The sequence below is a fragment of the Syngnathus scovelli genome, chromosome 18, assembly GCF_024217435.2.
Source record: "Syngnathus scovelli strain Florida chromosome 18, RoL_Ssco_1.2, whole genome shotgun sequence".
Taxonomy (NCBI): domain Eukaryota; kingdom Metazoa; phylum Chordata; class Actinopteri; order Syngnathiformes; family Syngnathidae; genus Syngnathus; species Syngnathus scovelli.
The window spans coordinates 8,149,728-8,165,993 of record NC_090864.1 but is presented as its reverse complement, the minus strand read 5'-3'; the positions used below and the strand labels follow the sequence as shown (position 1 = coordinate 8,165,993).

General features: G+C 40.2%; 1 protein-coding gene and 2 long non-coding RNA genes across 5 annotated transcripts in view; 1 reads left to right on the top strand and 2 right to left on the bottom strand.

Annotated features, from left to right (window-relative positions):
* LOC125985902 (uncharacterized) overlaps positions 1-11,506 on the bottom strand; it is a 48,670-nt gene extending 37,164 nt beyond the window's left edge. For both annotated transcript variants that reach the window (XR_007487481.2, XR_007487482.2), the window contains exon 1: positions 9,523-11,506. This is a non-coding gene — a long non-coding RNA (uncharacterized lncRNA). The remainder of the gene's footprint in view (positions 1-9,522) is intronic.
* Positions 4,753-7,194, top strand: LOC125985903 (uncharacterized). The gene is made up of 3 exons (XR_007487483.2): positions 4,753-4,884; positions 6,328-6,431; positions 6,518-7,194. It is a non-coding gene; the product is annotated as an uncharacterized lncRNA (long non-coding RNA).
* Positions 11,507-11,526: 20 nt separating the features above from the next.
* The window catches only part of LOC125985892 (partitioning defective 3 homolog), a 125,460-nt gene continuing 120,720 nt past the window's right edge, over positions 11,527-16,266 (bottom strand). For both annotated transcript variants that reach the window (XM_049749130.2, XM_049749131.2), the window contains exon 24: positions 11,527-13,181. In XM_049749130.2, the coding sequence (XP_049605087.1) occupies positions 12,815-13,181 (367 nt within the window). In that variant the 3' untranslated portion in view covers positions 11,527-12,814. The remainder of the gene's footprint in view (positions 13,182-16,266) is intronic.

Here is a 16,266-nt window from a genome sequence, read left to right as displayed (position 1 = left end):
AGTAATTGTATTTTTTTTATGTAAAATTAATAATTTACAAATATTTTGTTAATAAAATGGGACAATATCAATTTTTGTTAGTCGTTTCCTCGTAGTTTTTCTAACTACTCAACAGCGCCTCTGCTGTTGAAGCCAAGTAGTGCACTCGGTTTGACAAACGCATCAATTAATCATATATAATCAACTACAAAATTCTTTGAATTAAATAATTGACAAAAAGGCTTTTTCATAGATGTTTGGAGCCAGCAAATGGGACTAAGGGTGACTTTAGCACAGAGCTAAATATAGCTCATTAAAAGCTGGCTTGTAAGGCACTGTGCAGGCTCTTGACCACATGCCCAAGTTGTTGCAATCACTTCTGGCAACATGCTTTCGCTAAGAACACTTCTCAAATCAAAGATGTTTCGCCATGTTGTCGACTCGAATCACAAAGAGGCGACTGCTGGAAGGTCAGAGTAAAACTGCAACGAATTATTTCCATATTATTTCCCCGCTATTAATAAATTAATAACAGTTGACGTTTTACCTGTAATTCTTCCTGCCATCTGCAACAGATATTTTTTTTTTTTTCCATTTCTAGTAACCTTTACGCCTCCCAGTTGGTCCTATTAACCACATGCTCAGTTCTTCCCATATGACTTGTTGCAAAGGTTTACATGAAAAATTAATTTGCAGGTTCCACTGGCTGATAATTCATGATTAGGATGTTGTAAACCAGGCTTTATCATCTGTTTAATTCTTTATGCTGATTGCAAGGTCACTGACCTTCCACAATGTGTCTGGCTGACAGTCTTTGTAATTAGGCTGTAAAGTAGCGGAGGTCAGCTCGAGAGAGAATTCCCCAAGAGCATATTATATGAATGTTAATATATGCCTTTTACCAGCAAAATAACTGTCAGATGATTACGTAAGAAAGTTGCTAAAGAAGGTCTCTTTGCACCTTTACACAGTTAATGAGCTATTCAGCTCTGACTTTAAGCATTTCATCTTGATAGCTCTTATTTCATTCCCCTCGGCGGACCATCTCTACATTTACACACTTACTTCAACTAGTGAAATAAAATATCTGTCCAGTTCAATGTACAGAATATAAAAAAGAGGAAATAAAAGCTTGAAGGAATGAATGCAGTTGGCCTTTAGCTGACAATGAGTCCCACATTAAGTCAATCCTGGCCTCAGACAGCAAGTGGAAGAGGCTGTCACCGTATCCCTTATCAACCACCACAGCATTGTGGATGCCCAGTGCTTTTTTTTTTTCTTCTCCACATCCCATCCCTTGCAACCCCCCACTGTATTCAAGCCGTTTAGTAAATGCATATAATCTTCAACCACCCAGCCAGACGAGAACCTCAAAGAGTCACAAAGATATGGCCAGATGGAGGTGAGCTATCAGCTCACCCGGAACTGTGGGCCTAAGGCGATAATCATTTCAAAACTGCAGGGGAAAATGGTTTTAATAGCCCTGTAAAAGGTAAAAGTTTGTCTGCCTTATCACACCTGGCAGATGCATCGCAGAGAGGCAAGAGGAAAAGGGGATAGGGGAAGAAGAAAGCGTCAGCTGATAACATCCCCTCCCCAGGAAAGGGATAAACCCCGAATTTAAAAAAAAAAGTGCTGCCTTCAGGAGGAAGTTTAGGGGATTAAGGCTTGTCTCTTTTCTACTGTGTTCCAGCAGCCCCTTCTCAGTCACCTCGGCTCATCCTTCTTTCTCCACCAGCTGCTTGTTGACCCTGGAATTAACTTTTATGAGCCTTGTGATATGAGTGACAGAGAGCATCACGTCCTTTCGTTTCTAACCATACAAGATAATTGGCTGTCTTTATCGCCACCTACGGTTGACGGTATGGTTTTAAATTGAGACAGTAAACGCACAATTTCAAAGACCGCCTCTCTGCCGATATATATAGTTGACCCGCCGTGAAAGCCGGAGCGGTTCAGAAAGCTCGACTGGATGTTATATGAGGAGCAAGGCCCTTTGTGCGGGGTCGCATGATAACTTTAATGTTCCATTGTGGACAGAGCACAACTCAAAGTCACACCTTAGCTTCTGGTTTTTGAAGGTATTCCTTTCAGGGTTGTTTCAGCCGCTTACATCAGCCTTGTATGCATGCGTTTGGAATCAAGCGTGACTTTCATTCTTTTCGACTTCAAAACCGTTGAGGACAAAATGGAATGTTGATTAAAACTCTCAAAATATTCTGGACTTGGTATATTATTTTTCTCAACACAATATGTATCGTCATTTCTGGACTATAAACTGCACTTGAATATAAGACGCACCAAGTAAAATTAGTGGAAAATCCAGCTCGTATATAAGCCGCACTGGACTATAAGCCGCAGGTGTTTTAATGTTTAATTTCCATATAAAAGAGAATATGCACAAATCGTGAAAATCATGAAAAATCCATAGATAAGCAAAAAGATTGAGCAAAAAGTAGCGACTTATAGTCCGTAAAATACAGTACCTGTATCTGACTTCTCTTATTCTAACCTCAGGTTCAACGGGATCTCCTGATCCTCCTCCCACTGATGACTGATAGTCAGACAGAATGTAGCGCTGACAGTGATTTGTCTTTAATGGACGATTGAGCATGTCAAAAGTCGTGCTACAAACCGCAGTTTGATATGCTGCAGGCTGAGCCGTCTGACAACCGCGACAGCTACTGTCACCCTTCGTCAATGCAATAAAGCCCCGGCAATCAGTTGGCGATCAAGGAGCATAGGCTTGAAGGCATGAAAGTTGGAACTAAAAAATAAGGAAGTTGGAGATAAAGGAATGTATCGATACAAAAGTGTATCCTCTTATTGTGCGTATTCCCCCAATGGACTTTTTAGCTGCCTTCAACAATCCCATTATGCGGGAAATCCAAAATTGCTTCAATCTATTTTCTTCTCGGTCTCTCAGAGGCATTGGAACCCCTGCTATCAGCACCTTAATGCCTTAATTAATTCTCTGACACATTTTTTTTATTGGCGCTCGTATAAATTACTCCGCTGTACGCCTGCAGGTATTAGCAAACGCTCTTGATTTAGGAAAGAGGAAAAGTAGATATTAAAAGACGTGCTAGTTAGCATGTCCAAATGATTGCGTTTGACATCATTACATACTCAAATGTCACCTAATTTACTTACTCGAGCAATAATAAAGTAGGTAACGGTGACGGAAAAGTTTTTGGGTTAGTTCAGCAGACATATGACAAAGCCTGCAAATATTATACTTTTGAAGTCACATTTAACGTAATTTCCGGACTATAAGCCACTACTTTTTTGCATAACCTTTGAACCCTGGAGGACATTTCATTCAAAACACCTGCAGTTTATAATCCGGTGCGGTTTATATTAGAACAAAATAGTCCGGGAATTATGGTAATTCAGCATTAACGTGATGAAAAGTTTTTGTGTCCCCAATCTGTCCAAGTACAAGCTAACCTTTCAGAAGGGTGTGGATTAATATTCACACCCCTCTTTACACAAAGTGATCCAGTGATAGATAAGAGTGATCACATAGGATCACTTTGTCTGACTAATCCCACTTCACATGGGTCTTATAATAATTTTAGGCAGGCAATCAGCAATTTTCAATGGATTATCCTTTGAGAGTAACCTTGCCAACCGTATTAATCTATTACGAGTCACCCTTGTGTAATTTCATATTAAAGTGGGTGACAATTCATTAGGTGGGCGAGGCAGCTTCGGAGTGCTCAGTGTACTGCAATTACAGCCCATAGAGGAGGGCCCTGACCCTGGAATGACTGCACAGTCACAGTGACCTGGGCAGCTAATGGAAGTAGAGGACTGAGGGGACAAGATGGCTGTCATAGTCTCAGCAAAGGGCCTGACCACACTGACAGGGGAGGACAGGTTTCTTGTAATTATTTAGCGAGGACACCAACCGGAACATTAGGACGGACAAAGGGAAATAGTGGTCAGACATAATAAGAACACGAAAAGGGTCTTGGGGAAAAAAAATGTTTGTTGAAAGGATGTTACTTGGGTTGTTTTATGTGAATTGCAAGATTTCAACAACCTCACCTACTCGGTTTTCACAACTACATGGCTGCACGGTGTTACCTATTTGGGAGAATGACAAAAAAACAATCTCAGATCAGCAAAAAAAAAAAAAAAGATCATTTCTACTCAAGCAGGCACCCGCTGGTCTCACCACCTTGTGGGGTGTTGAATCTCACAGGTTAAACATAGAGCGACAAGCGTGGGCTGCCAATCCACCTGTTATCTCTCGTCACACCGGCTCGGCTGTATCAAGGTCAGGCACTTTACAAACATAGACAAGGGTGCAGATGGTATTAACACTAATATTTACACAGATATAGGAAGAAATATACGTTCTTTTTTTCTTTATATGAGAAGCCTACCGTCAGATACCCGAGCAGCCTTTCTTTGAATCCTCCAATGTCTAAAGTTATTAGATTAGTTCAGTTTTTTGCCATTCTTTGTCATATTCCTATGAATTAGTCAGACGCAAGCCAGAATGAGTCTGTAGAGACATATGTTCTCTCACTTACTTATGTTTGTATAGTCTAACATAACCGAATGAGGGGAAATCTGGACTGAAGTTACGTTTCATCCATTTTCTGGAACAGTTAAATCACAGCAAAGAATGCAGTTAAGTCTGTCATACTTAGTATCATGTGAGACAGACGAGTCGAGACGGAGAGTAAAATGACGCCAGATCCAATGAATGACCGTCTCTGGTGATTCAAAGCTTCGCTCGGGCCAGACCGGGAGTCATGCGGAGGGGTTTAGGGGTGGCTGCTGCATCGCTAAGCTTTCACTACCGCTGATCTGTTAAACAGGAACTTGGGTGACAGTGAGCCTATAGGATTAAGAAAATGGATTCGGGTGCTGGCGAAGCATCGCCGAATGGTAAGAATTAAAACAGTGAGCAGTCAGGCTCATCAAGGCGTGAGATATTTTGCTAGTCCTCTGCTGGATCCTTGAAAGTTTATCTTGGATGCTGCCCCAGTTGCGGCCAGTGAAATCAAATCTCAAAAATACTGAATATGCTCCATTTGAAGTCCTTACAGGTCGTGGATTTATGATTGCAATTTATGAGTGATCCTTACAATTCAGCTTACATGGTCCTCGAAATAGAACCCGATCAATACGTGCTGCTGTTACATCATCATCATTACCACCTAACAATTAACCATCACGTCCTAGCCTGAATGCTCCCATTAATGCACGAGTGAATTCCCCTTGAAAAGTCATTCCAAATAAATGCCTCTCATCGATCTGTTGTTAGGCTACATGATTATGGGAGAGGTTGAGCTCTTTGAATAGTTTTTAAATAGACCAAGTGTGTACTTACAAGTGACAACATGATGGTGTAATTAGTCCAATGGACAAACAGGGAGCTGTTGCCAAGTGCAACGATACAAAACGAAAGGAAGGCCTCCGACCATTAATATCATGAGAATCGAAATTACTGCCATTTGTAATCGTACAGAGGAAAATCGGTACATATAAATTCAAGTTAACTCCAAATATGTTGGCGCTATACCGAAAATCTTACATTTACAGCATTTTATTTTCGGCTTTCATCAAATTGCACGTCAGTTTTCTTGTACGTGTTCAGATCGACGGCGTGCAGACGCCAATCAAACAGTCCCCAAAAGACTCAAACTCAGCCGGCTGCCCTGCCCCCTGGCTCTCAAGATGGAAAGAGGCCATAGTGGGGGTCACAACACCGCATGTTCTCATTCAGAATAACATCACACTTTCTCTTTTCTCATTACCAACATGTGCTGTCTGCACAACAGCCATCTCACCACCGCAACCACGTATCAGCCTCGGGGTCAGAGTTCAGATATGATTGGATCTCCCGCCGCCATTACATCAGTACGGCTACAACAATTGGCAGTGTTGTTTTGATGTTTCAATGGGTGCCCTCAAGGCGTGATACACTTCTTATTCACACATTGTACGTGTAGCCAAGATTACGAAAACAAGTTTCATTTATTTGGATGGAAATAAATTTGCCCCTAAGGGAGTCATAAAAAGCGTCAAATATGAATGCATATTCAAAAGTTCAAGATCAAGGCTCCCCTCTTAATAGGCTTCTCGGAATGGGTCGATGGAAAGAAAATTGGCAAAATCATGAAACAATTTGAAAATAAAAGCAAGCAAACCGTAAAAGCTCAACTGAAGATGCACCGTACCAAAACGTGGTCATCTTGACAATTGTTTTGCTTCTGCAACTTTTATGCCACACGCCTATTGACTATTTAAGCATGACTTTTATTTTAGAAAAAAAAATATTTACACACAAGGCAATTCAATGGTGTATTATTATTTTTTTTTTACAAGAATCCAGCTGTTCTCCACTGAATACACAATGATTTAACGGCGGATGTGTAAAGTGGACCAGCCTTGGGCGACGGGCCCGTCTCGCAGCAGCTGTTGGTGCAGATGTAAGGTGACAGTAATCAATACCGATTATTAAAGTGGGAGCACTATCTCTAGTGTGTGATTAATCTTCATTCCCTCATGTTTACAGAGCCTCCTCTGGCCTATTCGCCATTGAGGAGGAGCGCTTCCCATTATCTGTCCCGAGAGACATGAAGAACAAAACACTGTCACCATTAAAGATACACGCTGTCACTGAAAAGGAAGAAAGCACATGTCCTGGAAAGTCTGAAGATCCCACAAGTGTTAAAATACAACATCTGTATCATCTCAAAAAGGCATAAAAAGATATTGCAGTTAAATCAAAAACACATCATAAGAATGACAAGCTTGATGAGATCATATAGTGAGGGATTTGTTTTCGATTAGGCTTTTGATTCCTTTGCTAATGAATTTAAAACAAAAAAAAGTGTCTGGCTCGAAAATGCGAACGTCAACATTAATGAACAATAAACATGATGACCAGAGTAACCACACAACATTATGTTATCTCATTAAAAACGTTCAAAAACTCATTTATTTACCGATATTAGTGTTCAAAATCACGAAACATAATGAGATAAATTAGAAGCCATTGGCAAGCACAATTATTATCCAGCCAATAACCTTCCCCTTAGCTAACAACATCTTTTGTGAAATCCGGTAACCTTGCCGCATTGTTGCTTCTGCATAACCAAACAATTCATCATCCCTGCTCTGTTACATCCCCAATCAAACTCAAATTCTTGTTTAAAAAAACGAATAAAACAAAAATAAAATCCAATTACAGCCACTTTGAGTTTGTATTGTTTGGTTGGGGGGCATTTATGGAACAAGAAAAAGTCAATATACAATAATGAAGGATCCAAAGCATAAGGGGGCGACACCATTAACATTTCTGGACCGGGTTGAAGGCTATCGGAGGAGCAGATGTTGCCCACCCCCATCTGTGAGCAGTCGCCCACAGGTGTCAGGATCTCACCACCTCCCCACTATCGTTAAATAATCACCCGCCCCACCTCCTCCCGCAAGTCCAAAAAAAGAAAGAAAGCCACTCTTCTTCTATTTAGTCCCATTTTACCCCCCCATCCTCCCATCATTCAACACCTGTGAGGATCCCACTGTGAAGAGATAATAACTCGATGTGGCCTCTCTCTTTCTCTGAGTGGGGTTGTGTGTTGAGTTCAGGGCAAAAGGGGAAGTGTGGGGGTCAGGTAGAACAAAGAGGTTTGTGTGTGTGTGTGGGTGCACGTACACACGGGGAGACATTGGGAATTTCTGGACGGCTATTTCAATCGCTTCTCCTGTGTGCACGATATCTCGGTGGTGTTACAGCTTGCACTCGGGGAGAAAAAAGGAATAGAGGAAGACATTTTGGAAAGTTCAGAGGATTAACTCCAGACAGGGCATTGGGAATAGTCGAAGCTATGGAGGAGGGTGTGTGTGTGTGTCTGGGGGGGGGGCATTCTTTGTCAGGAGTAATTGCTTTCAGCCACTCTACTGTGTAAACTGAGGAGAGATTACAGGATTTATTCTTATGTAGATTTTATACAGCAACGCTTTGCTGAACCTATTCTGTTCACTTCAACGGAATGTTTTTTTTTGGTAATTCCATAAACATCAAGCCTGACATTCTGGAGGATGAAGAAAAGGGCAGGTGAACCTGATGTCAAACAACTGGGATGTCAATATAATTGACAGGACTGGATATTGAACACTATCTGGCAAGGAAGCATATTTGGGTCATAAGGGATCTAGTGTACCTCACTTTGAGGTGGTAGAACAACATTTGGTCTCCCAGGTAATAATATATCCTTCCATTTTTAGTAGCGCTTAACCTCACTTGTCACAGGTGAGCTGGGGGCGATTGTATCCAGACGGATTTTGAGTGAGAATATGTTGAATAATGAAAAATAAGGTCTAAATAAAAAAATACTGTAAAAAATGTCAAAGGCAAAATAAAATGTACTGCAGAAAATTAAGAGTGGAATTAAAAGTTTTTAAAAAAAATCATGAACGTATCAAACAAAGGATAATCAGTCAAATTTTGCTTATCCTGCAAAAAAATAATAAAAAATAGATCGCTAGAAAAAAAATGACAATTTGAACATGAATACTTTTGGAAATATTATTACAAGATCAAAACAACAACCATTGCTAATATTTGCATTCATCGTACTACTTTTTTTTTTTTTTGCACCAGAAAACTTCAAAGAATAAATTACCATTTCAAAACCGGTCAACACCACGTTAGTTATGAATTGTATTTATTTTTCTTAACCCACTCAGGAGTGTGTCCTTGAAAGCTCAGTACATATTTGCAGAGAACGTCTGTCGACCCCCTAGTGATTCGCACGGGCATGTGAGTGATGCCTCACGCAGGGCAGATGCCTTCAAGACACACGTTTGAGGAATCAAAGGCGCTTTTGCAAGAAAATCCACTTCTGTCGTTCCTAATGGGCTCTTTTACCATGTGTCGCCAATCAAACAGCTCTTCGGAACACCTTCTGTTTTCAATCTGCCGCTTTGACAGGCTACTTGAAAAGTAAGGGGTCCCGAACGTTGCCGCGCTCCGTGTTTGAGAGTACGCAATACGACAGGCCCCATTAGCTTCAAGGGAAAGCCACTTGGGAAAGCCCCTCATGTTCAAAAGGTTGTTATTATTCTCTAATATCCTCCTTGTTGTGTTTACGGCGAGATTTTTGCACCCACTGTGGACAAGTGAGAGGTATTTTTATTTTTCCAAGCCTAGTCCGTATTTTATGCATATGGACGAAATCGTTTGAAGGTCAAACGTTGTAAATACATTTACAGAAGAAAGGTGAGACAAAAAGCACAAACTACACTTCCTCTGGGTCTCACCACACACGCTTGACTTTTCATGGTCCAAACAGAGTCCTTATGTTCCTTCAATACCAGATGTTAGCTAATGCATATTTGTGTGTGTGTGTGTGCATGCCTGCAGGTCCCTCAAATGTCTTCTCTTATGCATCTGCCAGGACTTATGAGCAGTTTATCATAGTGTTGGCTTCCACGTTCAAATTCCAGATTGGGGGGAGTTCAACTCGAAATTAGTGACACACATTGGATACTGCAAGAGTAAAAAAAAAAACTTACACTTGTTTTTGTGGGGACATCGCCTTTGTTCTTCCGGTACATTGGTCTCCTCGTCTGGCTTTCAGATGTCGGACAATTCTCCTGTCACTCATTGACAGGTTTCCATTACTTAGTCTGATTGTCATGGAAACGGGGATAACTGTAGGACGCAAAGACAGCTTTATCACCTTCATGGACCATAAAGAAATAAATGTTTAAGGTTTTATAGAAGAGCACCCAATACGTTCCATGCTGTGTTGGACACCATGCTGGGATGAAGCCTACGTTTTATTGGGGGCTTTAAATCTCAACTGAGCTTTTTTTCTCTCAATTGTTTGGTGTCCTTACTTATAAATCTGTCCAGACTTTAAGATTCAACAGCATTATATAACAACTTAATCCCCTGTAGGCTTGCTGTAATTCAACTCACATTCTATATTCCCTTTTCTCTCCCTCGTCATTTACAATGCTCTCACACAGGGCCACTTCAATTGTAGCATGCTTTCATGCAGCTGTTCCTCCAAACTCTGTCCCCTGCTGACACACAAACTGCCATCATCAAACTTTCATTGGCACGCTGTTTCCGAGAAATTTAATAGCGTGCCGTTGCAAGATATAGAGAAGACAAACAACTTTGGTGTAGGTGATAATGGCAACGTCTGTTGTGCAGAAACATCTATCGATCTTTCATGCTGCTCATTCGGGTTGGGGTTAGTCTATCCCGGGCGGGATACACCCCGGACCGATCGTCAGCCTATTCCACTTATACACAAATACTCACATTCACTTATGACAAGGATATCCGTCCAACTTCAGTCCTCGAGGGTCGCTGTCCTCCAAATCGCTCTTTTGACACTGGCTCAGAGGTAATATTGGAGAAACTGGATTGCGGCTCAAGAGGGACGATCAAAGTTTGAGCTACTTCAAAGACGTTGCTTTTTAACTCGGAAAAAGGTATTAAGAGTTAAAGCCCGGTCCAGCCCTCTCAACTCGTCTCATCTCGGGCTTCACCTTAATTTTACCCTTTTTCCCAAAGGTGGTATCCAGACAAGTGGAATCATCAAGTAGTTTCTAAATGGCCCAGCTGGATCATTTCAAGCCTTTCCTTTGGATGAAGATAGCTTTGGCAAGGAGTCTCTGATGAAGAGCCGGTGCAGACATCTAAAACCTGACGTTAGCCTTTCCTTAAACGTTTTTTGTCTTCATCACCATCTCAAGGTTCACAAGCTGTTTTTAGTCGTCGAGTCAGCTCAAAGTAAAAACTTAAATCAGGAATGGAGATTATAGGGGTGGGGGAACTCGGATGATCTCATTTCATTGCGTATTTTTATTGCTACTCAAACGTATATTTTGATTTGCTGCCAACGACTGGCCAGATAGCTGCTGAAGACATTTCATGTGGAATTATGAGAAAGGTACGAGACCATCTGCCAGCTAGACAACCGATCCAGAGAATATTTTCTTTTCTTCGTCATTGTGGTCAGATACATGTATGATTACTTTCAATACTTAAATTGACATATGTTCCCATGCATGGGCGAATGTTGGCACACAGTCATTACCAACACTTTTGTGCGTATGCATGGTTGATAAACCTCACCTCCCCCCGACCCCGAACAGGATAAGCAGTTAAATAATGGCGGGGATTCCTCATTAGCTTTTCCAAACAAATACAGAAACCGAAATGCCTTTGTTGGAAAAAATGTTTTATTGCATGTACGCAAAAGAACAGAGTCTGTTTTTACTCTCTTATAAAACTGAGGATATTATGCTGACATTATACAACCATGTGCGTATAATAAAATACAATACCGGATGATCATGAAGAATATTTTGCACTGGATGGAAAAAAAAAAAAAATGTCTCGAATAATATTACAGAGGCAAACAATAAACACAGAGTATTTGCATACAAGGATATTGTGGTACATTTACAGCCCTTAATGTGTTACGCAACACATGCTCACATTTAACCACACACATTCAGAGAGACAAATAAAAAAGGAATGGAATGGAGTTTTAAACAAAAACTCCGAGGAATACTTGCGATTACTCCTCTGACTGAATCATTGACAAGGTCAGAGCTCCCCGTCTTGTTCGCCTCCTACTCTTCTGCTTTTCTCCAACTCTGGAGCCAAAAGCTTCATACGGCAAGGATGCCAAGATATATTCAGTGACATATTGTTGCGTTTGCTAACTGGCAGTAATTACAAAGACTAACATGTTTAAAGTATGCATTGACATAAGGAAAGATCAGAATCGTACTTCGAGGAAGACTTGTAGAAGCATAGATGACAAATTGCCACCCCTGACTTCAAATTAAATTGAATGAGATTTTTTTTTTTTAAATGAATGAATACAATAACAAAATGCATTCACATACAAAAGTGTGAAAAGCAGATATACCTATATTTAGAAAAACATGGTAAGAAAAAAATCCCCAGAATATCTCCAGATTATTAATTAAATCGCACGATGAGAAGAAAAAAAATTTTTTGACAGACTAGCAAAAGCACAAATGGAGTTCCATTAACGGATATAATCTTGGAGGGGGAATCAAATCATCTCTGTTGTATTTAGCCGATAAAATAGACAGAACAGGGCCACCCACTGGAGAGCTTCCCATGTGACCACCCTGATAAAATATTCAGCAAGGAACAGCTCTGACACCTCAGGGCCAGCAGGCTTCACTTACATCCCAATCGTTTCGGACAAGGCCGGGGCCGAAACCTTGCCAGCAAGGTTGCCGTTTCTTGCTCCTCGCAACACATGACAACAAAAAGTCAACACAAAAGGGCTGCATTCATTTTTAATGAGGTACATTAATTAATAACCCTGACCTGACCCAATTTAGAAAGATGGAATCCCTGGATATTCCACACAGGGTTGGAATAATATACTTCTAAAGCATTTTTTTTTTCAATTTAGTTGAGGAGTGAATGTAAAGTGAAAATCAAGAAAGTAAAGCAAGATGAGAAGAACTTTTAGTTGATGCACGGTGCACAAGGGACTTCTCAGGTTACACCAACACTGTCAAGATTATCAACAGTTACCCCAAAATGGCAATCTTTCAGGTTGCTATACAAAAATCCCAAAATATTTTGGCGCTTCTCCTCAGAATTAAAAAAAATCATAGCTAGTCCGGGGAAAAAGGCACTTAACTGTATATACATACTCGATAAGAAAATATTTTTTTACAAAAAAATATAAATACTTAAGGAAATTCTTTTTAATCACAGCATTTGGACTCCTTGCTCGCTTTTTTTTTTTTTTTAAATCAATGTTCTATAAAATCAGTCCTAACTTTGTTAGCTTCAGGAATAAAACTGCCTCCCTTTGTCTGAGCCCTGATGAAGCCGACTGAGCTTGGCAAGCTGACTTGGAGACGGGGGGACGTCTTGTCGGTAGGGACCTTTGGATTTTGGTGGATTCTGCATGGGGTCTCTACTACTAGAAGGACCCTGATGGCCCCCCTGCTCTCTACGCCTCTGCTCTTGTCTCAGCAACTCCTGAGTCTCCAAGAGGACACGAGTGTTGACGTTGGAAGTTCCCAGGTAGCCGTTATGTGAGCCGTGGTTGCCGGGGAGGCGTGGGTTGTCCTTGGCACTCTGAGAGCCATCTGTTGATGTGTAGGCCTTGTCCCGTGAGTCTTGGGACACGGTGCTGGGATTCTTACGTGGCCTAAACACACAGAGTTAATCGTGAAAAGGCTGAACAGCTGAAGATTGAAGGGGGTGTGTGTCGTCATTTCCTTTTTCAGTACATGTAGCGTGGCTTAATCGACCAGATGAGTTCAAATGTCACCATGAGTGACTCCATAATGTTATCAACTCCCAAAAATTAGATGCTGGCATAATAAAAAAAATAAAACAAATCAGGGTATGACATTAAAATCAAATTGAACTACAAACTAGTAGTTCTAGAACGATAAAAAGAAAAAGTTTTCATTCATTTGAAGAAGATAAGACGGCCTAGATTTTTTTTAAAATGAAAATGATACTTATCATCCCCAGAGCAGACATTTGACTCACATTGAATTATAACTTTTGAAAAAAAAAAAAAAGAAGTACCACAAACTCATATCTTGCTCAAGCATGCCTTTTAAAAATGTGGCCCTGAGGTATGACAGGTTGCTCCGTCTTTGAACCAAAGCGTGAGATCTGCTTTTCCATTATTAGATCCATTAAAGCAAACACTCATTGGAAGAGCGGTGACAAGTCTTATGTCATGTTGCTAAGAAAAAACACATTCACACCTTGCTGACCTGCTCTAGGCTTAAAAAGGTTTTTGAGCATTGACGAGGGAAAGAAGCAACTTTGAAAAGTCCCCCAAACAGAATCCTTTTTTGGGTATAACTCATAACAATCTTGTTACGTGAATCCCTCAAACATAACCAATTCAAAATATCATCTGGGGTCTCATTCTCACCACCGAGTCGCAGAAGCTGTAGTTGCCATGGAGCCTTCTGCTCCGAGTCAATGATGACGGAGTAGATTATTTTGAGCGGAGACATATTTGGAAAGTCTGTGAAGGGATTAGACTAAATGCCGAGTTGACAACAGACAAGACAAATGTTTGATCCCAGTTAAGATTGTTTACAAGGAGTTTGTTTCCACATCATATACTTTATACATACAATTTTTAATCTGTCGAGCAATATTAAAAAATAAATGCTCCTCTCCAGAGGCCCACATAGCAAAATTTCAAATCTGCATTTATGTACATGTAAACAGCTGCAAATGCATTAATGCACTGACTATGTGAAACTCAATCTTATCTTGTTCCGTGTTTGTCTAAGTATATGTAGTATGCATGTGAGGCCAACATGAAGCGAGGCAGATGTAAGGACAGCCTGCCGAGCGAGCTGGACCACATGTTCCACATCAGGCTTTTGCTGTCGGGCTGAGCCAACATGCATTTACACCCCGGCTTGGCTTAAAGAGCAGCCAACACAACTCATGAGGGAACTGCTTGTTTGGAAACTCTCTGTGCCTGTCACACCAGGCAGCTATCCACACTTCAGGAGTGACAGTTTACTTTTTGGAAAATAAAATTCGAGAAGGCTTTTTTTTTTGGTGAGGATGTGCAAAAAGAGTCCCACAGGAGTGTACTCATGATTGATGCATAAGTGGAACGCTCTTATCACTTCTACTCTCGAGCCGGAATCTGTCACAAAGTAGATTAAATTTACAGACGGGGGGGAAATATATTACCCAAAAGAGAGAGTTAGCGCTAGACTGACAGATTTTAAACAAAGCTAGGAACTTGGGTCACAGGAAAAAACTTGGTTGTGGGGCGTTTCTTTTAAACAGCTGGGAAGAATCCGAGTTCACGCGAAGGGCAAGAAGCACACAAGTAAACGCGTGAGCATGGACTCACACATACTAGCTAACTAACTGGCACCAGTTCTATCATTTTGTAAGTGTGTGCGTAAAAAATAATAATAATAGTGATAATAAAATATATGTATATATATATTTTTTAAATAATAATTTTAATAATAAATTAATAAATTAATAAATAATAATAATGATAATAAAAAAATATATAGATTTTTTTATTATTATTATTATTTTTTACGCACACATATATATGTGTATATATATATATGTATATATATATATATATATATATATATATATATATATATATATATATATATATATATATATATATATATATATATATATATAACTTTTTTTTTCCGGGGGGTGAGGAAAAGTTATATATATATATATATATATATATATATATATATATATATATATATATATATATATATATATATATATATATATATATATATTTACACATACAATTTTAATTAGAACTTTTCTAACTGAGTTGCTTTGATTGAAGTCTACTTTATGGTCCAGAGGAATGCAGGAGCTGCTTGAGTTGGTGAGCCCTTGGCCTGCTTTGACCTTCCTGCTTTTAAGAATCTTATCTTAATGACATTCATGTGTGTGTTAGGCGTGTTGTGTCTCTTTCAAGCTAATCAGTAGTCTCTCTTTCCGACTAACACGCTTGTTCCTCGCCCACCGCTGCCTGCCGCTGCTAATCCTGGTCGAACAACAAGCCTTCATTAGTGCCCCGCCAATCCTCACATCCCAGACGGCGAGCTTATCCTATCTGTCATCAGATATGCAGCTACCATGGCTTTTTTTCTCCGGAAGGCTCTTTTGGGATTTTACTTTCCATTTTAAAAAGGAATTCCAGTGAAGAACAAATGTCTAAGAAATGTCGAAACCGAAGCGAATTATGGTTTTTAAATCGAGGGGTGTAAGGCATTTACTATGGTCTAACATGAAGCTTGAGCTCACACAAGTGCCCGCTAAGAGTGTTAGGAGATTATGGTTGGAATGCATATCAAAAGCCACCATAGTCAGTCTTTTATCATCGGCCAGATGAACTTTCCCAAGAGAAGCAACTGACCGTGGGAGGGAAGGCCGGGAGTCAACTGTCACATCACATGAGATGCCAGCAGATAATACCTATGAAAGGAATGCATAGATTGCCCTGGCCTATACACACCACATTGATTATTCGTCTATGTGGACCGCCAATCCATATCCACAGGACGGAAACATGTTTTAATCGACCCAAATATGACAGCGATGGAAATGAAATAGGACGGCATCGGAAAAATTATGTGTTGGTGCGGATGGATAAAAATCACCAAAAAGAGGTGAAGCCAAGAAAAAAAAATCATGTTATGAATTTTGAATGCATCTGTTATTAAACCAATGCCAAGGAAATTATGTGA